The sequence below is a fragment of the Chrysoperla carnea genome, chromosome 1, assembly GCF_905475395.1.
Source record: "Chrysoperla carnea chromosome 1, inChrCarn1.1, whole genome shotgun sequence".
Classification (NCBI taxonomy): domain Eukaryota; kingdom Metazoa; phylum Arthropoda; class Insecta; order Neuroptera; family Chrysopidae; genus Chrysoperla; species Chrysoperla carnea.
In genome coordinates this window covers 10,462,919-10,489,179 of record NC_058337.1, presented here as the reverse complement: position 1 = coordinate 10,489,179, position 26,261 = coordinate 10,462,919, and the positions used below count along the sequence as shown (strand labels likewise).

The 26,261-nt window shown below is 30.3% G+C and overlaps 4 protein-coding genes across 4 annotated transcripts in view; 3 read left to right on the top strand and 1 right to left on the bottom strand.

Annotated features, from left to right (window-relative positions):
• Window positions 1-18: 18 nt before the first annotated feature.
• On the bottom strand, window positions 19-4,122 carry LOC123290856 (putative methyltransferase C9orf114). Its single transcript, XM_044871204.1, has 3 exons — window positions 3,376-4,122; window positions 2,803-3,078; window positions 19-539 (listed from the first exon to the last, which is right to left on the bottom strand). The coding sequence occupies exons 1-3, from the start codon at window positions 3,924-3,926 to the stop codon at window positions 167-169; spliced, it is 1,200 nt and encodes a 399-aa protein (XP_044727139.1). The 5' UTR covers window positions 3,927-4,122; the 3' UTR covers window positions 19-166.
• A 1,492-nt stretch (window positions 4,123-5,614) lies between these two features.
• Window positions 5,615-7,200, top strand: LOC123290716 (zinc finger protein 271-like). The gene is made up of 2 exons (XM_044870994.1): window positions 5,615-5,996; window positions 6,432-7,200. Exons 1-2 carry the CDS (start codon window positions 5,631-5,633, stop codon window positions 7,056-7,058), a joined length of 993 nt encoding a protein of 330 aa, XP_044726929.1. The 5' UTR covers window positions 5,615-5,630; the 3' UTR covers window positions 7,059-7,200.
• Window positions 7,201-9,121: 1,921 nt separating this feature from the next.
• On the top strand, window positions 9,122-12,987 carry LOC123290859 (RWD domain-containing protein 1). The gene is made up of 5 exons (XM_044871208.1): window positions 9,122-9,291; window positions 9,348-9,553; window positions 9,631-9,774; window positions 11,142-11,328; window positions 12,826-12,987. Exons 1-5 carry the CDS (start codon window positions 9,222-9,224, stop codon window positions 12,951-12,953), a joined length of 735 nt encoding a protein of 244 aa, XP_044727143.1. The 5' UTR covers window positions 9,122-9,221; the 3' UTR covers window positions 12,954-12,987.
• Window positions 12,988-20,075: 7,088 nt separating this feature from the next.
• LOC123290715 (tubby-related protein 4) overlaps window positions 20,076-26,261 on the top strand; it is a 61,421-nt gene continuing 55,235 nt past the window's right edge. Inside the window, 1 exon segment of the mRNA XM_044870993.1 lies at window positions 20,076-20,171. Coding sequence (XP_044726928.1) covers window positions 20,076-20,171 — 96 coding nt within the window.

The window sequence follows — 26,261 nt, the reverse complement described above, 5'->3', positions numbered from 1 at the left end:
GACAAATTTTGAGGTGGAGGTTAAAATTTTTATCCTCTATCGTGTTTGCATGATCACTTTTTCAAAAAATGAGAATTTCAGACTAAAACATAATTTAGAAAGTTATCATCGATTTATTCAAAGTAATCGAAGTCACATTTTTTTTCATTTTTCATACGCTTAACATTTAATCAAATCTGCTTAAATCTCCATTTTGTGTTGTTTTGTTATTAGAAGATTCATCACTGTTAACTGCATATTCACTGTAGTTGTTGAAAATTTTCGGTGCGTTTTTAGGGCATAATTTGGTTCGTAACGCGGCTAAACTAACTAAAATAGCTTCTTCAGTTCGTATTGTTCGCGAACCTTGTTGTGGCAACGTATTTAAATAGTAATTGAACAGTAGACTTGGATTATCAGCATTGAGACTGTTATCACTTTCAAGAGCAGCCTCTAGACCTTGCAATCCACCAAAAACTATCAAAAGATGTTTATATTCAAATTTTTCTACTTCATCTACAGATGATCCTTTGTCTGAAGTTCCAATTGTTAAATCATATCTATAAAAAAAACATTTATTAATTTTGTAATACAGGCTATAATAAAAAGATAAAATGGCAAATATTAAAATGGGTCAACCCTAGTAACTCAGTTAGTTGGTTAAGGCGTAACCAATTCCGTACGCGATAAGTCTAGGGTAGCAGGTTCGATTACAAGCCGCCACAACAAAAAATTAATTTAATTAATGGTTATGGCCTCTCAAAATAAATGAAGAACTCATAAATGAAATTATCAGTGGAAAAGGTGGTAGAACACATATATGATATCACAATGGGATCTATGGATTAAATGTGCATCTCGTGGGCAGCCAATACAACCTAACATAACCTATCTTAAAGGGGATGTTTGATATCGCTGAATCCAAACCCGAATACAGAAAAATAACTTGAAATTTTTGCTTCAAAAAGTAAATTTGCTTTTGTCATTTGGATTTCACCTTTTAAACTCAGAAATAGATTCAAGGGTATTGAACACCTTTCTAGTTTCAAACAGTCAACCTAGGTAATCTTTGTGGTTGGATCCTGAATAAGGTTAGGTTAGAGTGGCTTTCCTGAGATGGGACACACTTAAACGAAAAGTTCCATTGTGATAACGAAAAAGGGTTGGTCTATACAAGACCAATACTTTATGAACCATTTACAGTTATTTAAAAACATCAAAGGTGCTGTACTTTGATGTCAACCGACTTAAGGTAAGAGAGGTCGTCAAAGAAAGGCTGGTATAAGTGAGTCCATCTTCTCATGGCAAGAGTTGGACTGGGATACATTATGATAGCTCCGGCAATAATCATGATATACTGCCAGGCAAAATATTAGGAACCAGATGTGTGGACTAATTCATATTCCCGCTCCTTCTCAGGAATCCAAAACACATGTTGCTAGATTGCAAATTTCCGAAATAACCTCCACCAGTGTCAGAACGTGTCACCACCGACTCTCCTTAGCTTCTGAACGAAGTCATCTAAAGTAGTGATGAACACTCAGATGGCCCAAACTTGGCCGGACCATCGACTAAACGTTCCAAACGAACATAATTTGGAATTTTGAAGGCTTTTGAAAAAAGTACTAGTGAAAAAAAATAAAGTTGCATTTTTTCATTGTAAAAGTTATTTCATTTACGTTCGTATAACTTTGTGAGTTTCTGGATCGCTTTCGCCAATTTTAATTTTATCGAGATATTTACTTTCATTTAAAAAAAAAATTGTGAAAAAGGTCTATTGATTGCAAATTCATAAATTTCTCTTTTTCCCAAAAAATTTCGCTTATGTATCAATACTGCTTAGCCATAGGTATAATATGGGCTAGGTGTGCCAGGGTTTAACCTGGTAGAAATATATTTTATAAATTTTAATAACATCCGATTATTTAACTTAAGGGTGGGTACTTTTGAAATGAGCACACTGTATATATTTTTAACTTATATTTTGGATTATAATTAGTGGTTGTTGGTTGCTATATAAAGAATTTGAAAAATGTTTATATAGCAACAAAATAGACACTTGTTGTTAGTTTATAAAATAATTTTTTTTTTCAATGTATGTTGTCTCGAATTAAAAATTTTATTTTTTTCATATTTTTTAATGGTAAGAGTTTCAATAATTTTGTAAAATAACAATTTGTATATGTATAGTCTTTTTGTAGAACCTGAAGAAGGATTAAAAATAATCCGAAACTAGTCGTAAATAAAAGTTTTTTTCTAATTTCAAGAAAATTTGGTGTGACAGCTCTTATCGTGGCAGAAAAGTCTGTTACACCATTTTTTATAGTTCAATTTGGAAACTAATTTTTACAAAACCACTTACAAACTTCTTGGCCATGGGAAAAGGGTTCATCATGTTATCGAAAGTAAAAATCCAAAAAAGTTGCATAAAAATTTGTCCCGAAACGATCTTTTTTAACGATTTTTTTGAAAATATGAAAATTCATAAAAAAATATTTCTGCCAGGTTAAGCAAAAATTATTATATTTTAATCATGATTTTCACTGAAAATTATCAGTAAAAATACGCACTTCTATAAAACACTTGCAATTCAGAACTAGCTGATTGCAAAAGGCACAGATTCCGCTATTTCGAGTTATTATCACATTGTTTTTTGTCGAATGCCCAATATTTACATTTGTTTACATATTTCTTAGCTAGGACACAAAATGGCGGATGATGATACCCATGTTTTTAGCGCTCTAATATAATATTTCAACTAGTATCAGATACATTATTTGATGAAATAGTAACCTTGTGATCTTAATTTTATATTTTACTTACCCTTTTTCATAAGGTGAATCCGTAAAAACTTCACTAAGTGAATTAGCTATTCGCACAGTATAGCCCCAGTAAACGCCTGTTTCAATTCGAGGTATTCTTGGACTTATCACCCGACCATATTGTTTCTTACCATGTGTGGCATTTCTTGGTTCTAATTTTACTGTAACACGTACTCCTGGTGTTAAAACTTTATCAATGATTACATCTTGGTATAAACCTACGTTTACTGCCGATCCACGTCCAGCTTTTACCGGTTTATTTGTAACAACACCTTCTCTAAATTCATAATTGAAATAAAATTAATACTACTCAACCTTCGAAAAAATTACAAACAAGTTGAAAATTATGGGAACATATTTAATGAGTTACAAGAATCCATAAAAAAATTTGCAACTTCTAAACATAGCGTTTTCATAAAAATATTGTAATTTATACACAGAAAAACTTTCAATATCAGAACCCATCACCAAATTTGATGAATTTCTAACTCAGTAGCCGCAATAAAGTCCATTTTTGTTCATCCTAAGTGTAAAAACTACTATTTTGAATACTTATTCAGTCTGTTTTGCTTACCTGAACATAAAGTCGTCGTTTTGTCGTAAATGGCTTGGTGCGTCTAGTGGATTCATTAAACCAGCGAATTGTAAGTCCGAATGTATTGGAAATAAATATTTTCGTAAATATTGTGGACATTCTAAGTATTGTAATAGATTCGCTAACTGTACACAACACTTTCTTGCAATTTTCAAGCCTGACTCATCCTCAATTTTTGACTTTTTACCTACAGCAATATCACACATATCATCAAATATAACAATCTCATCGACTTGAAAAATACATGCAGCTCGTGCAATTTGGCCCGCTAAATACGCGCGCAGCTGTGGAGATTGAGCATTTTCTAAGATCGAACCAGGTAAAGCAATGCTTACGGATGACAAATCCGATAATTTTGTTATATTTTTTTCATCATTCTTTTGATCATTATCCTTTTGTTCTTCAACTTTTTTAAATTGTTTCATTAATTTTTCTTCTTTCCATTTTTTTTTCTGTTCCTTTTTTATCTTATTTATTTCTTTCCAACTTTTATTTACATCTTTTGTTTTGTCTTGAACTATTGGAGCCATGGTTTTCTTAGGTTAAAACTTCCGTCACATATCATTTCTATGAACAACAGAAAACCTTATCTATGGTCATGTCAAAATCCGTTATCCACAGACTTAAATATGTTAAATTCGCTTACAGTAGGTGTGTGGCTGCGGCGATGGTGTCGTCAAATTATCGAATTGGTTTCTACCTTAGACCATTAAGTACATGGTTTTAGCGTCAAACGATTTCAAGCATGCCAACATCTGAGGTAATAGGCACTAAGAATAAATCGGTTGGATAAAAGTTTCTATAAATGATTAATTATAATAAGCAGATAACAAAACACCAATCAGATGGTATGATATGAATGCTTCTTTATAAATCGAAAATCTGAAACTAAATTTTATCAAATTTTTATACGGACGTGACATCATTGTACGGGCTTGTCAAATTTGTTGACATACATACTGTATGATATTAATTACTTACATTTTATATGGTATTTCATTAAATTATACTATTCTACGGCTTTTTATTAAAAAACTTAATAATAACGAGTGTAAATCCTGTGTTGTAAATTCATTTTTTTAAAGTGTAAATTATACATTGAACTGTCACCAATTGACAGATCACGTACTTTTACGCCATCAACAGAGAGCGCCAAAAAACTGCGTTTAAATATCTCAAAATTATAATGTATTTTAAATATTTTTTTACACTTAAATACAGCATTTTTAAGCAGTATTTATATTTTTTTACTCTATTATAACGGTGTAAACAATGAATTAAAAATATAAAAAAAATACATGAATATTCCCTGCTACTCGCCAACTGGCGATAATAATTTATACTAATTAAAACAAGAACTGGACCGCTTTTTCAGTAGTTCCAATTTAGATCACCAGGTTACTTACCATTAGCAAAATTTTGTTTGTAGGATCAATATTTTTAAGCCTATTTTAAGACTAACATTGAGACTTACAAAAAGAATAAAAACTGTAGTGAAAAACTAAACCAATATTGTTAATCAAATAATATGTTATTGCTGTTGAATTTTATTATGTTGGTTTTATGAAGTGTTTGTTATAAAATTAGATTACTTTTGGAGCGTGTGTTTTGTCAAAAAAATGTCATTTGTATCTAATTGATAGATAAGAGCTTTTTCAATAAAATATAGTTTTAAAAAACAAAGTAAACATTCTTACATCCATTTTTTTTCAAAATACACTTAAAAACTTTTAGTTTAGTTTTTGTGAACGCAACCCTCAGATGATTGGAAATAAAATGACAAATAATGAAATAATGCCTTTCAATTACTTGAAGTAAAATAATTATTTTTCAAGGAAGAAAATCATCTATACATTTGAAACAGAATTAATAGACATTAATTAATTGAAGAAATTGGAAAGATGGACTTCTTAAAAATTGAAGCCAAAATATCTGAAGGAACTAGTAATGAAATAGAACATATATCAATTAAAGAAGAAATATTAGAAGAACCTGCTGAAATTAAGCAGGAAGAAATGCATTTCAATGACTCGATCACAGAATATGAAAATATTAAACTTGAACAACATTTAAATACAGAACATATAATTAAAAACGAAATTATTAATGAAAATGTTTTAGAACATCTACTTACTGATACCGAAGAAAAACATTTTTCATGTAAAATTTGTGATGAAACGTTTACTCTAAAACAAAATTTAATTAAGCATGAATTCATTCACACAGGGAAAAAAATGTATTCATGTGAAATTTGTGATAAAACTTTAAGTGATAGAAGTAATTTAATTAGACATAAGCGAATTCATACTGGAGAAAAACCATTTACATGTGAAGTTTGTGAAAAGAAATTCACTCAGAAGAGCGATTTGATTAAACATAAACGAACACATACTGGAGAAAAACCATTTAATTGTGAAGTTTGTAGTAAAAAATTTACTTGGAAAACAGATTTAATAACACATAAGCGAACGCATACTGGAGAAAAACCTTTTAAATGTGAAGTTTGTGATCAAAAATTTTCCCAGACACAATATTTAAACAGACATCTAAGAACACACACTGGGGAAAAACCATTTGTATGTGAAGTTTGTGATAAAAAATTTGCTTGCAAAACAGATTTAATTATACATAAACGAACGCATACTGGAGAAAAACCATTTACATGTAAAGTTTGTCACAAAAAATTTTCCCAGATACAACATTTAAATACACATCTAAGAATACATACTGGAGAAAAACCATTTACATGTGAAGTTTGTGATAAAAAATTTACTGATCATAGCAATTTAGTTGTGCATGAACGAATTCATAAAGGAGAAAAACCTTATTCATGTGAATTTTGTGATAAAAAATTTAGTCAAAAAATTAATTTAACTGAACATAAACGAAGTCATTTTCGAGAACAACATTTGAATTTAAAGTCTGAAACTGTTACATTGGAACATGGAAGAATTAAAGAAGAAATATCAGAGGATATTGTTAAAATTGAACATGTTTTAATTAAAGAAGAAATATCGGAAATAAATAAATTAACTCACGACGGTTTATTTCCTTGTGATATTTGTAATAAGACATTTAATCAGCATTATAGTTTAACTAGACATAAAAAAATTCACACTATAGAAAAACCATTTACATGTGAAGTTTGTGACAAAAAATTTTCCCAGTTACAACATTTGGATACACATAAGCGATTTCATACTGGAGAAAAACCATTTACATGTGAAGTTTGTAATAAAAAATTTATTCAGAAATGTGATTTAAATAGACATAAACGAACGCATACTGGAGAAAAACCATTTACATGTGAAGTTTGTGGTAAGAAATTTACTCAAACAAGCAGTTTAATTAATCATAAACGAATGCACACTGGAGAAAAACCCTTTACATGTGAAGTTTGTGATAAGAAATTTTCTCACAAATGCTATTTAACTACACATAAGCGAACACATACTGGAGAGAAACCATTTATATGTGAAGTTTGTGACAAAACATTTTTCCAGAAACAACATTTAAACTCACATCTAAAAACACATACTGGAGAAAAACCATTTACATGTGAAGTTTGTGATAAGAAATTTACTCATAAAAATAATTTAATTCGACATAAACGCATTCATACTGAAGAAAAAACTGTCTCATCTGAAGTGATCAAATTTTAACATCATTTTGCCGCCAACTTACTCACGGTGCTGAGTTTACTTTGGGCTACGTTAAACAGGAAGGAACGCCTGTTAGGAACGAAATTCCTTACGAAACCTGTACAAAAACAAATGTAAACGTTAAATAAATTTTTATATACAATTTTATTAACTTACTTTTCTAAATCTGTATTATACATATAGTCTGTTTTGGTTGCTCATCTAAATAAAAATATAAACTAATCAGTTATAATTTGTTAAATAACTAGATTACTCGCTCAGCCTGGTTATCCCACAACATTACTCTTATCTATTAACACAACCATTACTCCTATCTCTTGAATAATTAGACCCATCTTCTCTTGAAGCTCGCTGCGCTCGCTTGCAGCGACAATTCATTAATGGCTATACTATCTCTTGGACAATTTAGAAACCTATAATATGCTTTGGTCCCGCTAAACACAAAATTTATCTATATTTAGTGGTCAATTAGGTGAGCTCCCAATTAAGTTTTGCAGTCACCCATACCTAAACAACGTAAGCAAATTATCAATCTAACTAAGAGTATAATTCCAAAATTTTCGATATATCTTGGGAATGGTTGATTTTATCAAAAAACAAGCCGTGGGTAGGGTATGGCGCGATCCTCGAGGTCCACACGAATAACTTCCCAACGTAATAAATAGTTTAAAAAAATAAAAACTACCGAATATTATGAAATTCTTTTGGATCATATTTCTGTTAATACACTTCGATCGACACCTCAACGAAAGTCTTACGTACGTACACAACACATATACACTTCTTCTGAAAATTGGTGTTAAAGATTTGTCCTAATCATTAAAACGCAAAGATATGTTGAAAATTTCGATTTCCAAAATCGGGTCCATTATAATAACTTCATATACTGGGAAGTTAATAAATAAAAATTCATAAATGAATATTTAATGCATAAACCTCAACAAATCACTATAATGAGAGATTTTATTTATTTCCAAGCTGTTCTGTTGAGTTTTCTCTAATATTATGGTTTCTAAACCTTCCTGGTATTATTACAAACATAAATAAAGGAAAGGTGTCACGGGACATCCGGTTGGAACTATGTTACTATCGTATCTTCGTATACTATATCATTTAGTGCTTTTTTCTTCGGTCTATTTTTTAAAATATTCAGTGTGACGTGTACCTGATTTGCTATAAAAAAACACGATTCCAAAAAAAATGCAAAATATACAACAAGATTGAAATTATTTGAAAATACAAATAACTGTATGAGCAATTAATTATTATAAATATTAGTTTTGTGGGACGCTACCTTGCAGGTTTAGTGTAATTAGTTTCCTGTAAATGTTTTTTTTCCCCCTCTCATGATACTGTTTGCGTTTCTTTGCATTGGTAATTTTAGGTTTATTTTTTTTTTAAATTTTTGCTCTCATGATACTTTCTGGATATCTGTGCATTGGTAATTCTGAAAATCTAGAGTATTAATTTTAGAAGTCAAATACTTGTTTTATTGCTTAAAGAATTAAATATTATAGCTACTTTAACTCTATAGTTTATGAATTAATTGTAATATTGGTTTGAAAAAGACATACTTCTGATTTAGTAGTCAACCCAATATATGCGTACATTACCTTCAATTGGCTTGATCAAGATATTATTTATTATGACATAACATCAAATTTCCTTGTTCTTATTCTGATTACTCACAACTCATTTTTTTTTAATGAAAAACATAAACTTTGGACAAAAAATATAAATTGACCGATTGCAAATTATTTTCAAAATTCATGGCAAGCTGAGTCGATTAAAAAAGTTTTAGTTTCTTAGGTAACACATCGTCGTATTTTTGGGTCGTTTAAAATTGTTTCACATTTTTTGGTTTTACCTCCCAACCAGCAAACAAATTATAACGTGCGATAAGGAACGTAGTTCCAACAAATTATTCGAATCGGTCAAACCGTTTTTCAGCCAATAACAAATCTTCCCAAACGATTAAAAAAATTTTGTTTGAAAAATATCTCTTGGCTGCCATGTATATGGAGGACGGAGGTCTTATATTCGCAGATCATGAACATAACCATGCTTATTTTTGGAATTTAAAAATCAGTTGTCAGAATTTTCAAAACACGACTATTAACCTATTACGCTCCATGCTACCGAGTAAAGTTTTTTCAAATAGAAATGGATTATAAAGAGGAGCAAAACGGTGAAATCGAAGCTTTGGAATCGATTTACTATGGAGATGTAGAAAGTAAGTATTTCTTAAAAAATAAATTTCTTTTTCTCAAATAAACTTAATTACTGTAGTAATCGAGACGGAGCCATTCCATAAGTTTAATATTCCGATTAAAACTGAGGAATTTGAAAGTGGAGAGGATAGTGGTATGATGTGTGTTTTACAATTTACATACACAGCAAAATATCCCGAAGAAGCTCCGATAATCGAAATTGATGATGCTGAAAATTTCGAAGAAGATGATCAATTAAAACTTATTGAATATTTAAAAGAGCAGGTAAAAATTGTTATAATTTTTATAATTAAATTTTCATAAGAAATATTCTGTTTAAAAATCTGTATTTTCTATGAAAGGTTGACGAAAATTTGGGTATGGTAATGGTTTTTACTTTAGTATCAGCCGGTCAAGAATGGTTGAATGTAAAATGGGACGGTATTAAAAAAGAACGGGAAGAAAATGCGCTTAAAAAAATTAAAGAAGAGGAAGAAGCTGAAAGGGTAAGCTATTTATTTGAAAATAGTATTATGTAAAATGACTGCTTTGGCACTTATAGTACATGGTTTTTTTAACGTACATTTCTAGTATAATTTCATATTTTTTTGCTCACTGATCAGAACGTTGTGAGTAAAGTTGTGTTCAAAGGTTTGTACTTCCAAAGACAATTTTTTGGAAGTAAAAATTAAAATTTGTACTCCCTTTCTTTTAACCCGTAAGCTCTGCTTGTCTGGATCGATTTTTAATACTTTGCTCGTGATCCAATCGAGCTGAAACTTTACAGGCAGGCTCGTGGCGACGATAAAAATGATCTAACAAGTTTTTGTTTAAAAAATTTTATAGTAACTACGGGAAATGAAATGAGTTTAATGAAAATTTGGTTTTTATGGGTTAGTTTTTTTCGGTTAGTTGTTATTAGAAAGAAACCATGACTTGTGACAACAAACCTTTCTTACAAAAGCTATATTCTCTGTGGAGTATGGATATTCACAATTGAAAAATTATTTTCTAATATAGTTCCGGGCTGGTCAGTCGTGGGCGTAGCTAAAATAATTGGATAAAATTTTGTGTTAACCTTATGTATGATGCCATGGAAAAGTTATCTGATATTTTTTTAAAAATTTAGCTTTTCTGAAATTTTATTTTACAGACAAAATATATTTTCGTAATTTTTAAGTTAAGCCAAGCAAAAAAAGTTCTCAAAGTTAGAAAAAATAATATTTACGATTTTCAAAGTATATTTAGGAATTTGTTCACATGAAAAACGTCATAATTTCACAGTTTTCAAATTTTGAAAATCGTAAATATTGAATTTTTTCAAAGTTTGAGAAATGATTTCTCGAAAATGCTTAGTTTTTGAAAAAATCACAGAAGTATTTTTTCGAGAAAAAAAAATTGCATTTCTGGAATTAAGAGAAAAAAATATTATAAATTATTTCACATAGAGCGTTACATGAAAAACACGATAGGTTAAGTTAGGTTAGAGTGGCTGTCCTGGGGCAGGATATTCTTAGACCAAAGGATCTGTTGTGATACCAAAAGAGCGTTGGCCCATCCGTTTCCACTACTTCATGAACCATTTGAAGCTGTTTAGGAATGGAAGTCGGAGAATTATTTGATTGAACGAGCAAAAAAAATTTAGAAAAAACTTCTTCTTACACTTAAATTTTCGAACTTTTCAAAAGTATTTTCTTGAATTTATTGTAATTTAAATTAAAAAAAATTAAAATTACAATTGTCATCATTGTGATCAGTGTATCTATCCAAAATTATAAAAAAAAAATCATTGGGAACACCGGAAACCAAACCTGTTTTGACTATCATGATTAAGGGCTTAATACTGATATTAAAATAATCTTTTTATTTATAGAAACGTTTTGATGGTACACGTGTTACAGTGGAAACTTTCATGAAATGGAAAACACAATTTGAAATTGATATGGGAATTGCTAAGAAACGTGAAGCAGAGGCTAAAGATGGTAAAAAATTGACGGGGCGAGAATTATTTATGACTGATAAAACACTTAATGAATCTGATTTGAAATTCCTTGATGATGGTAAGTACATAATAATAGCTCAGTTCCGTGAGAACTTAAGATTTTTGTTCAATGAACTTTAATCTGACCTCTAAACATTGAACGCCTTAGTGATTTTGTTACTATTCTCTGTGAAACGGGGTCATTAGACGGCTTTATGCAAATTCCATGCAAGAATAACTTTAGCACTGGTTGTGAAAATCTTATAACCCGATCATCTTAGTTAAAAAAGTGGGAAACCTCGGAATTTGACAGAATATGCTGAATTTTTGTACAAACGTTTATTTTGATAATACAAATGTTGTCTTCACATATACGTGTCAGTTTTTTGAGAATATCTCGTTTCATTTGACTTTAATTAATCGTATTAATATATATTATAAAAGTTGTGCAAGATAAAATTTCCTACAAATTTTGTCTGAAACATTTTTATAAGTTGGATCATTTTTGAAATAGAGGGCGCAGAAGATGGAGGGCTCAGCTATAGGTACCTTAGTGCAGGGTCAATATTTATAAATATAAGGTATTAAATAATTATTTAAATAATATTTAACGAACAATTAAGTAAAACAACCGCATTGTAGTCTGAGATTCCCGATAGATTCTGTCTATTATACGATTCTTTTACTTAATTTTAAATACTACTTAAATAATTATTGAATATCTTATATTTATAAATATTGACCCAGAACTACGTTAAGAGAGCGCTCCATCGTCTGCTCCCCCTATTTCAAAAACGATTCGACGTACGTTGCAAGATAAAGTAACGAAAATAACTATTTTGACTTCCTATTCTAAACACTTTTTGTGTTTTAACAGTTTTTACTAAACCTCACTGTTTTCGAGACGTTTAAAAAAAAGCTCGTAAAAAATCGTTTTTCTATTCTATCTTTGATGATTCTTACGTCAATCGATTTGTCTTAATCTTGCGAGTGTCACTGGTAATCGTACTGATATGGTAGTAATGAAAATATTAATATGGTAGTAATAAAAAAATCAATCACCCAGACGCCATATTGTGAAAAAAAAAACAATGAAGTCGGCGAACTATGTCAAGTGTGGTATTATTGAATAGGTATTAAATAGACAAATCGATTGACGATTCATTTACATGGATCCTCGAGTTTGGTGGACCGAACATCCATCTATATCCTGAAAATGAAAGTCGACAAACTTTGCAGGTCTATGAATTTGTGCTTGTTAATGACTTTTTTGACAAATTATTTTTATACCCTGTATATATGTAATATATATCAAGGAATACTAAGTTTAGTTCCAAGTTTGTAACGCTTAAAAATATTGATGCTACCAACAAAATTTTGGTATAGGTGTTCATAAAATCACCTAAAGAGTCCATTTCTGGATAATTTTGAAAGAAAGAACTTTATTTTAAACTATTTTTTTCTTGAAAATTTTTATCCAATGTAAGTTCTCAGGGACCCGTAAATTTTTTGGCATGTAGGAATTTTTATTAAAGTTGAAGTCAATATTATTTTTCAGTAATATCATTTGTTGCAGGAGCTAATGTCAAAGTTGATGAATCATTATTCCAAGATTTAGATGATTTGGACTTAGATGAAGAAGACGATGAAGATTTTGATCCATACGATGAAGATGGCAGTGAATGCAGTGATGATAGTTCATGAAAATTTATTTTTAAGTTGTATAAAGATTTTTTAATACGCGTTATTTTAAAAATAATAAAACATATTTAAGTCAAAATTGTTGATTATTTATTTTAAATATTCTCACCTATTATTGCAAATTGAAAGTCAGCTTGGTGAGGTGCCGTGCGTTGTGTGGACATGGAGTTCAGTGGTTCTGCAGTGACGTAGATAAGGTGATATGAGTTTCTTTATTAACATCTAAATATTCGATGGACCTATTAGAGAAAACGTATGCAGCTCGATGACGGAATTATTGTCTAGCAAAAACATTTAGATTAAAAACGACGCATAAATAATCATCGTTTCGCAAATGGACTTAAAATAGAATATACTATTTTTCGTTTTTGAAATTATGAGCACAAAAAATTGAATGACACATTTTCCAGTTACAGCCCTTTCAAATTCGGAAATTGTGAAAAAGTTCTATGTACCAACGGCTTTTATTATTTACTTTTATTTTTTTGTACATAAAACAAACTTGTAAATTTAATTCACTCATCTGATCACTACATGGGGTTTCAGTTAATTCTTCAGGATTTTTAAAATTTTTAGTTGAAAATATAAGAACCCCGCACAAATTAAATGTAAATTGGGTCCCGCTAGATTAATGTAAACTGGTTTCGACATAACTTAATGTAAATTGGGTTCGGCTCGATTTGGCTGAAATTGTGAAATGCTATAGCTCTCGACATTCTGATCAAAAGTTGTCATTGTCCCAAAGTGATCCTATGGGTAGTTTGAGGGATATACAGGAGGGAAGTATGTGATATTGGCTTTGGGCTGGAGTTACCGTTTCTGAGTCTCTGGTATTCGTACTCAAAAGGTGAAGAGTTGAATGGGTTTCAATCAAAGGATATATGGGTTTTTGGAGTTGGCTAATCTGGAAGATCACTTATGCTCTGAAGGTATTTAAGGTCAAGTCAAGGTCGTATCAAGGTCAACCTCAAAAGCTTTTAATGATTTCGGAATGAGGTTTTCAAAATACAACACCACCATGTTGAGGTTGCTTGTTTCTACTCGTTCATTTGTTCAATGTCATTTTAAGGTCAAACTAAAGAGAAAGTATGTAACGCCAATTGAGGTTAATTCAAGGTCAAACTGAAGAGAGTGCTTGTAATGCCTTAAAAGACATGGGTTTATAGACTTTTGAAGTCGCTCATTCAGAAACTAAAAAAAATGTTGTGAATGACTGAACCTACTAATGACGGTCTTCAGACTTTGATAAAATTAGATCGAGGAAAAAGAATCGAAGTGCCTAACGTCTACAATGAGTGTCATATAAATGTTTTTCAGGTCATTATCCTAAGAAGGTCAAATAAAGGCTAAGTCGAGTCATTTCATCAAAGTCTAAAAATAATCAAGATTAAACCAGTGGATAGAGTTGATTTTAAGGCCCACCGAAAATGCAATTTTTATCTTTTCAAGATCATCTAAAAAGTGAGTCAAGGTTATCATGGTCAAACTAATGTCGAAACTTCTGATATCTTCAGACCAGTAGGTGAATGAGTTTTCAAGGTCGCTGAATGCTAACTTGGAAAATTTTTTTTAAAAGGAAACGTTTAGAGCTCATTCCAAAGACAATTAAACTGAAAAAATTTTGTAATAGTTCCAACCTGAAAAAATATTGATTTCGATTTGATGATATTTAATTCTTTTTTTAGATTGACCTTGATACGACCTTAATTCCATCAAGACATATGTAATCTTTCAGACTTGGCAACTCCGAAAACTCATATATCCATTGATTGGAACCCATTTAACTCTTTACCTTTTGAGTACGAATACCAGAGACTCAGAAACGGTAACTCATGCCCGTAGCCAATATCATTTACTTCCCCTCTGTATATTTCTGAAATTAACCATAGGATCATTTTGGGCCAATGACAACTTTTGATCAGAATGCCGATGACTGTAATATTTCACAATTTCAGTCAAATCGAGCGGGATTCAATTTACATTAACTCAAGCCCATAGTCAATATCACACACTACCTCCTGCATATCTCTGAAGTTAATAGGATCATTTTGGGCCAATGATAACTTTTGATCAGAATGATGAGAACTGTAATATTTTTCACAATTTTAGTCAAATCGAGCGGGATCCAATTTACATTAACTTAAGCCCATAGCCAATATCACACACTACCCCTGTATATCTATGAAATTAATTGGATCATTTTGGGCCAATGATAACTTTTGAACAGAATGCCGAGAACGTGAATTTGTGCGGGATCCTCTAATAAAGTTTTTTATATTCATAATTTTACTGTCTTAGCATATTATTGCTATACCATGTATATATGAAATATACATAGTATATAGAATACGATAACTCATAAACGAAAAAAGATATCAAGCTGAAATTTGGGTCTTGGACCCGTAGGACCCATCTTGTAAACCGTTAGAGATAGAAGTTTAAATGTAAAAAATGTTTCTTGTAAAAAAATAAACAACTTTTGTTTGAAACATTTTTTATAAACATCACTGTTTACTAACGAGGGCACACATTAAATGAAAATTTTATAGTATGATTAATATGGGATTATCACACACTTATGTATGTATGATATGTGTAATGTGATAGAGTAATCAACACTGTCTATACATGCGGCTAAATCGAGTGCTAAAACACTAAACCTAAATCGCATTTGAAAAAATAATGAAAACAAACAATTGACTGAGTTAATTGTTGAAATACCATGTATAGGCAGTGTTGATAACTCTGTCACATTTCACATACATACATATCTGACATATTTAACTGATATTCTCATATAATGCGCAAGTGTTGATGCGCAATCGTTTGTTTTTTTTGACGTCACGTAAATAACAAAAGATATTCACTTTGATATTCCTATATTAATACATACTATAAAATTTGCACCTAATTAACGCCCTCGTGGGTAAACAGTGATGTTTACAAAAAAATGTTTCAAACAAAAGTTTTTTATTTTTTTATAAGCAACATTTTTTACATTTAAACTTTTGTTCTATCTCTAACGGTTTATAAGATGGGTCCTACGGACCCAAGACCCAATTGCCCTATGATGCTCATTTATGAACTTGAGCTGACTTTTTACGTCCTGAGTACGCTGTAAAAATTTCAGATCGATATGTTTTTTCGTTTTTGAGTTATCGTGTCCACAGACGGACGGACGGACGGACGGACAACCGGAAATGGATTAATTAGGTGATTCTATGAACACCTATACCAAAATTTTGTTCGTAGCATCAATATTTTTAAGCGTTACAAACTTGGGGCGAAACTTAATATACTATGTATATTTCATATATACATGGTATAAAAAAAAAATTTATCGTAAAAAAGCGTTGGGTGCTTTTAAAGATATTTTATAATGACTTTACTTTTACCAATACCTGTCTATAAAATATTTACAATAATTCAAATTTAGCACCCCACGCGTTTTTTTAAGATGTAATTATTTTTTTTGAATTTAAATTATTTTCTACCTTTAAGTGTAACTATTTACAAAAGCGTGTTTCTTAGTTTTTTTAAACTATTATTTATTTTAAAAGTAAATAAACTGTTTTTGACCAACATGGCCGCCATTTTCTATGTGGACCCGAAAAATGTAAGTTAGTCTATTATACAAAATTATTCAACATAATTAAATTACTAATAATTTTTTTAATTTTGAGTAACATATCAATTAATACTTAAAAATAAGAACACAATATAACTAATACCGAAATTCTTACTTGATAACAAAAAATTATTTCATAATTAATTAAGGTAAAGAAAGGTTTTTTCTCTTATGAAGAAATCGCAAAAAACGACATATTTTGAAAGTATTTGATAATTTTTTAATAGAAAGTAAACATATGAGCAATTATATGGAAAAGAAAAAAAAAACCAAGTGTCTCCATTCATATACCTAAGGGATGTGTGAACAGGCTAGATTTAGGGTTGAAATTATTTTTATCTTATTTTCAACTTTGATGATTAATTTTATTATTAACTTCATGAAAGTAGGCGAAAAATATGTATAAAATATTTCGATCCCGGGTAAAAAAAATTATATATAATTATATATAATATCATATATAATTATATATAGAAAATGGCCCTATATAATTATATATAACTTTATATGATTCATATATAATTATATAAGGCCATTTTCTATATAAATTATATATGATATTATATATAATTTTTTTTACCCGGGTTTTTATCTGCTGAGATTTTATATGGAACGGAAATTCGACTTCCATATAATTTCTTTACAAAAGGATTGAAAAACAGTATGTATAATTTTAAAAAAATAAATAAAATTAAAAAAAATTTCTCCCCGGCGGGGAATCGAACCCCGGTCTCCCGCGTGACAAATTAAAAAAAACTTCTCCCCGGCGGGGAATCGAACCCTGGTCTCCGGGGTGACAGGCGCGGATACTAACCACTTTACTACAGAAGACTTGATTATGATACAAAAATTATAAAATAAGTATTAATGTGTTATCAATACTTTACAAATACCTATTTGAAATTTTTTAATCGATTTGAATAACAAAATAAGTTGTTTAATATTTATCAACATTTTGATTAGGAATTTAATTTTGTTTATAAATAAATGCAAATTATGAAGTATTTTTTAGAAATTAAATATAAAACAATTATAGATTTTTGAAGTGCAACAACTATTTAAATCTTAAAACTATTTCAAATTATCAGAGTCTTATTCTTAAAGTACTAATTTTGAATTTTAGATAAATGGAATGTGTACTACATCTGTACATTCCTAGATAAGATTTCTTCAAGATTCAAATTATTATTTTATTATTTTATTAAAAATATCTTCTTCTTAGTATATAAAAGAAAGTCGAGTCAGTTACACACCGTTTAAAACTCAAGAACGGCTGGACCGATTTTAATGATTTCTGAACTATTAAAATAACAAATTCCCCGGGTAAAAAAAATTATATATAAAATCATATATAATTATATAAAATTATATATAGTTTACATATAATTATATATAAATTACATATATGTAATAAGATATACTCATATATAATTATATATAGACGCTCGAGAAATTAATGTATCGTTATATCTAATTATATATAACTATATATAGTTATATATAATTATATATAGACGCTCGAAAAATTTATGTATCGTTATATCTTAATATATAATTATATATATTTCTTGTGTGCGTGTGTACGTGACTGAACTCCTCCTAGACGGCTGGACCGATTTCGATGAATTTTTTTGTGTGAGTTCAAGGGGATTCGAGAATGGTTTAGATTCACAATTTGGTCCAGTACAACTGTTTTTGAGGGCTCCGTACCAAAAAAATGAAATTTCATTAAATGGTGGGAGCGCATATAAATCATATCACATTATGTATACTATGTGTACTATGTATTTTTAATAGTATTCAGGTATTGTCAATAGGCATTTATTAGAGCCATATGCGAGCGCAGCGAGCTCTACTATCAAAGACCAGGAAAAAGGTCGAAGGTCAGGCCACTCCAATAAATAGGAGTTAAATTGGGGTTTAGCGGGATGGGTTTAGCGGACAGGCTAAACGTAGTATAGGTATTCATGAATTGGAGTTACGTTTTTACGGGACAACGTCCGTCGGGGCCGCTAGTCTAATTATATATTACTATATATAGTTATATATACTCATATATAATTATATATAATTAGATATAACGATACATTATTTTCTCGAGCGTCTATATATAATTATATATGAGTATATATAACTATATATAGTTATATATAATTAGATATAACGATACATTAATTTCTCGAGCGTCTATATATAATTATATATGAGTATATATAACTATGTATAATTATATATAACTATATATAGTTATATATAATTAGATATAACGATACATTAATTTCTCGAGCGTCTATATATAATTATATATGAGTATATATAACTATATATAGTTATATATAACTATATATAGTTATATATATGAGTATATCTAATTATATGTAATTTATATATAATTATATATAAACTATATATAATTTTATATAATTATATATGATTATATATAATTTTGTTTACCTCGTCAGATTATTGGAATGTACATTTTTCAGCATGTAACTAACCCACCATAAATTAATCTGACGCTGACGAGTTAATTCACCTATCGCAATTTTGTTTTTACTAATCTGACCGTCTGCCCTACGCGGATCCCCCCATATTTAGGGCTAATATTTGGTGGAGGGGGGTCCAAGGAACCCCCCATATCTTAATCTGACGCGCTCAAGTTACTACTCAAATCCCCTCGTGGGCTCCCCTACTAATAATTTTAGAATTATATTTAGAGCCGCATTTTACTTGATGGATCATGGTAGAAGATCTTTTAAAGATACCCTGTAAAGGCATAAAATATAGGTAGAAACATTAATGACATACATTTTTAATATCCAATTAAATATTGAGTAGTTTTTTTACAATGTTATAATGTACTAAAAATCATAGAAAATACACAAATGCTAAAAATTATATGGATTGAAAAAAAAAAAAACTTTTGTTGATAATAATGTAAGATTGAAGACTATGTACGTTTACGATATGTGATTTATTATAAATAAAAACGCATGCGTAACATACAATACGAGAGAAAACGGCATTATAATGTTATATGTTTCGTATGAAGCGTCGACGTCCGTCGCCGGAAAATGGCAAAAAGAATCAATAATACTATATTATGTTAGTAACAAAACTCGTATATATTTAGATGAAAATAGTGTTAAACGAACACGACTAGTCTTGTATAGCTGTTCAAGTGAAATATAAATTATACATACCCCATCTTAATGTTGTGAACACGCGTTTTTTACTTATATTCACAAACATATTAATAAAATCATGTGAACAGAAAAAAACAGTGTGAGAAAACGAAAATTATGAAAATTTTTATAATATTGACTTGAAATAAACATTTATAAAAACAAAAAATGGATTATTTTTAAAATAAAATTGTTTGTGTAACAAGTGTTATTACAAATTTAAGATCCTTTAAAATGGAATTTTTTACTTTTTGAAAAGATTTTATTTTTTTAAATTTTTAATAATTTCTTCAATTTAAAATTTTGTAAACAATGCATTTACATTTCGAACGAAGTGTTAATGCAAAATGTGATTGTTCAATATTATCGTTGACATGGATGGGTAAAGTGCCTGATGAATTACCAGAGGTAAGTTTTCAAAATAATCTTCATGGATTCAAGTAATATATAGGCTAAGAAAAAGTATTATAGTCTGTTTAAGGATGTATGAGCATGACAACAATATTTGATTTAAAAGCTCAAAATTTTTTTATAGGCAGTCTTTTACTCAAAGAATATGTGGTTAAAATTTTAGCATAGATATTCATGCAAATTTTTAAGAAAAAAATAATAGAAAATCGATATAAAATACAGAGGCTCTTATGGACGAATTTCTAAAAACGACATATTTTGAAAGTTTTTGATAATTTTCACATTTTGAAAAAACTTTTTAATAGAAAGTAAACATATAAGCAATAGTGTAGAAAAAAAAACCAAGTGCCTCCGTCCATATAAGGGATGTAAGAGCAGGGTAGATTTAGGGTTAAAATTATTTTTATCTTATTTTCAACTTTGATGATGAATTTTGTTATAACTTCATGAATGTAGACGAAAAATAAGAATAAAATTTGTCGAAATGTGATATTTGTTTTCGAAATATCGAAAGCTGAATAATTAAAAAAAAATTTCAATTTTCATGTCATCATGCAGAAAAATAAGAAAAACCTCGAAAATTTTGACCCTATTTCAGTTTTGGCCAATTTTGACGCGGAAAGAAATGGTTTTTCATAAAAGCCAGAATTTTATAGGCCCGAAAGTTTCGGAGATAAACCTTTTCAAAATATGTCTTTTTTGTCAAGTTACACGATTTTACGCAAAACATCTTGTAAACCGTTAGAGATGGGACAAAAGTTTAAATGTAAAAAATGTTTCTTATAAAAACAACTTTGGCTTGGAACATTTTAAACATCACTGGTTTTCGAAAAGTCTTTTCCAACTTTTTTTCTTTTATAGTTTTGGAGAAAATGGACACCAATATTTTGTCCTAATTGGCGCCTTCGCGGGTAAACAGTGATGTTTATGAAAAAATGTTTCAAACAAAAGTTGTTTATTTTTTTATAAAGTTTACAAAATGAAATTTTGCAAAAAATCGTATAGCTTGAAAAATAGACAAACTTTGAAAAGCTGTATCTCCAAAACTATCTATCTATTTTTATAATAACCGGTGTGATCTAAAATTTTTTAAAAACTGAACCTTCTTTAAAAATAAATACTACAGATTTTGATGAAAAACTTCCTGGTCAAAATCGGCAAAAACTGAATTAAGTTGATCCGGGAAACGACATGATTCGGTCGTTTCCCATAGTCGAAAACTTGGATTGCCTTTAAATTGCAAACAACATCAAAAAAACCTGAAAAATACCTTATTTGATACTAGCTGTGAACTACCCGCTTTGCTGGGCAACATCCCCACTTTCACCCCTCCCTCCACATTTCCTTGCGTGGGATAACAGTTTTGTAATGTACACGTCATGCTCTTTTATTTGATACCCCACTTAGGTATATTTGTAAATATTCGATAATTCCTTCCCACTTTCTCGCTACACCTTTCTACCCTCCGAAGGTTAAAAGTAGATAAAAACAATAGATCTTTGAAGCTGGTTGAATATCGTGTCAATATTTGAGCTTAATCGATGCACAACTTTTTTAGTTTTTGAAGCATATCCCTTTCAACCCCTATTTCAACCCCTTACTCTACTATAATATGGATGTATTATACATAAAAACCTTCCTCTTGAATCACTTTATCTATTAAAAAAAACCGCATCAAAATCCGTTGCGTAGTTTCAAAGATTTAAGCATACAAAGGGACATAGGGACATAGGGACAGAGAAAGCGACTTTGTTTTATACTATGTATATTGATGATAACTGACATATCAACGCACAGCCGAAACTTCTGGGCTAGGACGATATAAATTTGCATGTGGGTTTTTCTCAAACTGTTGATGAGCGGTGATTCTTAAGGTGATGTAAAAACGGGCGGAGACATGAAACGCTACATGCATTATCAGCGAGTAACATGGACTATATTTTATTCTCAAAAAGGACTCCGCACCAAAAAATTTAAAACCAACGAAATATATTTCATATTTCCAGAATAGATGACCCACCTCTATATAAATACATATATACAAATGTATGTCTATAATATGTATAAACCAATTGCCCTATTTCATATAAATGTATACATACATTTACAATAGGTTACATAAACCGTGTTGTATATGGCCTTTAGGATCCAAATCTGTGACTTTCTTAAATTCAGTAAATTATTTAGACCATGGGACATCACGGCACAGATTTCCGGACAAAAGTCAGAAAACTCAACTCATTTGTTTCGCATTGAAAGTTGTTTTTTGGTGTAGTTAGATAACCACTCCATCACAAATAGGTCAATTGAGTTACCTAACCTCGCCCCCCCCCCTGTTTTGTAAATCGCAATCTACCTGCTCTTACGGATGTATGTTATTATTGTTGTTGATCTGGATTTACCGTGTCATTCAATTCACGTTTACTGTGTTTCTTAGTGCAATTAAGTAAGGTTTTTTTTTATGATATTGAAGACGAAGGTTTATGCTTTATTTATTAGTATTTAATGTTAATATTTCTATTAATATAATTAAATATTTCTGATTCATATTTGCTGTTAAAAAAATCAACTTTTTCATTAAAATCAACTGAAAGCTTTTTGTTTATGTGCTCCTTTTGGCCGGTAAAATTTTTTGTAACAGGGCAAAATTTAAGTATTCTATAACATGTTTATGAAAAAAATCTTGCGCGCACTTGCGTCTTTTCTTTTAAGACTAAGATAAGGATAGAGATTAAGCAGGCTAAAGTCAAAAGGCAAAAAAGTGGAGCAAGCAGTTTTCTAGTGAAAATTTGTAAGTTATAATTCCAAAAACACCCTACGTGGAAACAATAGCAAACAATTATAAGAAAGTGGCTTAGAAAGCAAAAATAATTAAAAAAATTAAAGAAGAAAATCAAATAATTGGATTTGGCGACAAATATGATGAAGACGAATATGGCTAAACAAATTTTTTTTATTATTGCCAAATAAAAAGTACTTTTGCTAACTAAATAGTTTTTTGAATAAATGAGTATAAAAATCCCTTCATTGTATTTTTTCTGGAAATTTGGTATGAATACTTTACTTTGCACGGGTTTTTTAAATGATAAATACATACTTGAAACTTTGTGAATGGCTTCCTTTTGACGAATTAACTAAACTTTCCTATACGATTTTTTCCCAAAAGGCTGCATTTTCAAATGAGCATGATGATGTCATATTTGAGGTATTGTTCTGAAGAAACGCAGCAGAGAATTTGTCGGACACTATGACCACTCGAAACATTAATAATTATTAAACAATAAAACTTGCCTAACACCTCAAACATGCAGAGCTCAAGTATTTTTTGAATACGTATATGATTCACTTTTGATGAATTGTTTAATAATTATTAATTTTATCAAGTGGTAAGAGTTAACCCTAGTAGCTCAGTTGGTTAAGGCGTAACCAATTCCGTTCGCGGTGTGCATAGGGTAGCGGGCTCGATTCCTACCGTCACAACAAAAATTAATTTAATTAATAGTTGTGATAGGCTGGTGTAGTGCATGGTATATGCATGAAGGAGGTGCACTCAGACTCTGAAAATAATTGAGGAGCTGATAAATGAAATCAGCGGAAAAGGTGGTAAAACACATATATCGTACATAATGGGCTCTATAGCCTAAGTGTGCCCTTCGTGGACAGCCAATATAACCAAACCTAACCTAACCTAACCTAAGTGGTCAGAGTGTCCGACAAATATGGCGTCATCATAATCATTTGTCAACGCAGTCTTTTGGAAAAAATCGTAGAGTTTGGTCAAAAGGAAGCCCCTCACGAAGTTTCAAATATGTATTCATCATTAAAAAAAACCGTGTTGTCCCACTTCATTAAATAAAATTTCAAATTGGTCGGGTAATTTGTTTAGGAGTTATCCAAATACAATTGTTTCCCCTTTTTCGAAGTGAAAACAATAACTTTCCGTCAGAAAGTTAATAAATGCTGATATAAAACTTGGCATGTTTTTCATACAATATGACGCCATAATATGAAAATTTTCTCAAAAAAAAAGAGCAATATAAAGAAGAATAAGAAAAAGTAAATAGATATTTTTTAACTGAGAAAAGACCGTGAGTGTATGTATGTACAAACTATAGTTTATTCCAATAAATTACATAAATTCTATGGTTTAAAGAAGTACTAATATAGCGTTTGAGTTATTGGTTATTGGCCAGTGACTTTGATTACTTTTTAATCTTGGGAAAATACCTCATTTCTTCGAGAATTTAAATACAAGGTGTTTTCTAAGTAATTACATAAAATTAAAGAGCATATTCTAGAGCTAATTCTATAAAAACAAGTTCATTGAATATATGTCCGCAATTGCATTCATTCTAGCATACTAGGTGGACATATGTATGCTAACGCCCCTGGTAAAAAGAAAAAATTTTAATAAAAATATGCCTTCAGATGTTAAGCATACCGCTCAAACACCCAACCATCGCCATAGTATAATCGAGGTAAAACTATGTTGCCATGTAAATGCAACAGACACAGCCTTCGCTAATAATGTCATACCATGAAATCAAAATTGTATAGCTTTAAATTGATCACCTATACGTATAAAGTTGTCATTAAACATTTGTTTTTGCCGTTATAGTTCAATGTGTGAACAACTTTACGTTGGCTTAAGTGTTTGAGCTACACCGATTATTTCCCAATTCGTTTTAAATATATATAATATATAGGGTGTCGCGTTACTCGGTGGCTATTCTTTTGACAACTTTAAATCGAAAGTACCTTATATAATTTTGTCCTAAACCCAATAGTTAAGGAATTATGTCCACTATTCTGTTTAACCAATAAAGTAATGATATTGTTGAGTAAAGTAGTTTTATGTTTAATCAATTAAAAATTTTTGTATTGCTAACACAAATGTAATTAAAATTTTGGTTCAAAATGCCCTTCTGCTGCCTCACAACATATTATTGCTCTTCTAGTAATAGAAGTTCTCTGCAGAGTATATGAATTATCTCGCATGAATACAGCTGCAGCCATAATGCACCAGAAATGAGCTAATTCAAAATATAATGGCAGCATTCATACGAGACGATGCAGATACTCTTCAGAGAGCTACGTCTTTAAATACTAGAAGGGCAATAATATGTTGTGAGGGAGCGGAGGTACTTGAAAAATTTTTTAATAAAATATAAAACTATTTTGCACAACAATGTCTTTACTTTACTGACTAAATTTAATAGTGTACATACCTCCTTAACTATTGGGTTTTGGACTAAAGTATACATATGTATATTGGCGCTTTCGAAATTGTTAAAAAAATACTCTCTTAAACAATGACATTCGAGTCAAGGACACCCTGTATATCGTTTATACATAACATATTATCAAATTAAAATTCTATAAACGTTATTCTGCTGATACATATGTTATACAGAAACGTAATGTAGGTAAATATTAAGTACTATATTAGAACGAATTTAGACTAAAACCAGTCAACAGAACAAGTGGGATTTATCTTCCTCATACGACCACCTTCACACTTTGAATAGTCGCAGAAACGAAACACTAAAAACGATCAAAGTACGAAAAATTTGAACAGTAAATTGGACTTGAATTCGGTTTTCGCAATTTGATTCGTTAGAGCAACAGGTCAGGTTTTTGTGACCTAAATAACACATTAAAAATATACAATTTCTATAAATTAAACGTAAATATACAATATTCATTATTCGGTTAATACTGATGAAAATGTTTCCAAACTTGTAACTCGGGAGTTTTAGGGGTTGCTCAACATGAATACCGCCATAATTGGTCTCCGAGGCCCGCTCCTGGAGTTTCGGGAAATTTCTATATAATCGGTTCAAACTCGTTACTCGGGGGTTTTTAGGTCGCTGAACACGAACATCGTGACAGAATCGGGAACCCTTGGGTACCCCCGAGCACCAGGTACCTCGAAGACTAATTCTGCTAGCCGATCTCAAAAACCCCCGAATAATGACTTTGAACCGACTATATAACGAATTTCCCGAAAACTTCAGTAGACAACGGGGATACCGTTCACTCTGGGCATCAGGTACCTCGGAGATCAATTATTTTCTGCGATATTCG

What these genes read in the sequence shown, in the direction of transcription:
- LOC123290856 (XM_044871204.1), bottom strand. Translation starts at nt 3,926, where the DNA reads ATGGCTCCAATAGTTCAAGACAAAACAAAAGATGTAAATAAAAGTTGG. An exon ending in AACGACGACTTTATGTTCAG is followed by an intron (nt 3,079 to 3,375) that starts GTAAGCAAAACA and finishes TTATGAATTTAG; the next exon opens with AGAAGGTGTTGTTACAAATA. An exon ending in GATTCACCTTATGAAAAAGG is followed by an intron (nt 540 to 2,802) that starts GTAAGTAAAATA and finishes TTTTTTTTATAG; the next exon opens with ATATGATTTAACAATTGGAA.
- LOC123290716 (XM_044870994.1), top strand. Translation starts at nt 5,631, where the DNA reads ATGTATTCATGTGAAATTTGTGATAAAACTTTAAGTGATAGAAGTAAT. An exon ending in GTGAAGTTTGTGATAAAAAA is followed by an intron (nt 5,997 to 6,431) that starts TTTGCTTGCAAA and finishes AATAAATTAACT; the next exon opens with CACGACGGTTTATTTCCTTG.
- LOC123290859 (XM_044871208.1), top strand. Translation starts at nt 9,222, where the DNA reads ATGGATTATAAAGAGGAGCAAAACGGTGAAATCGAAGCTTTGGAATCG. An exon ending in TTACTATGGAGATGTAGAAA is followed by an intron (nt 9,292 to 9,347) that starts GTAAGTATTTCT and finishes TAATTACTGTAG; the next exon opens with TAATCGAGACGGAGCCATTC. An exon ending in AAGAGGAAGAAGCTGAAAGG is followed by an intron (nt 9,775 to 11,141) that starts GTAAGCTATTTA and finishes TTTTATTTATAG; the next exon opens with AAACGTTTTGATGGTACACG.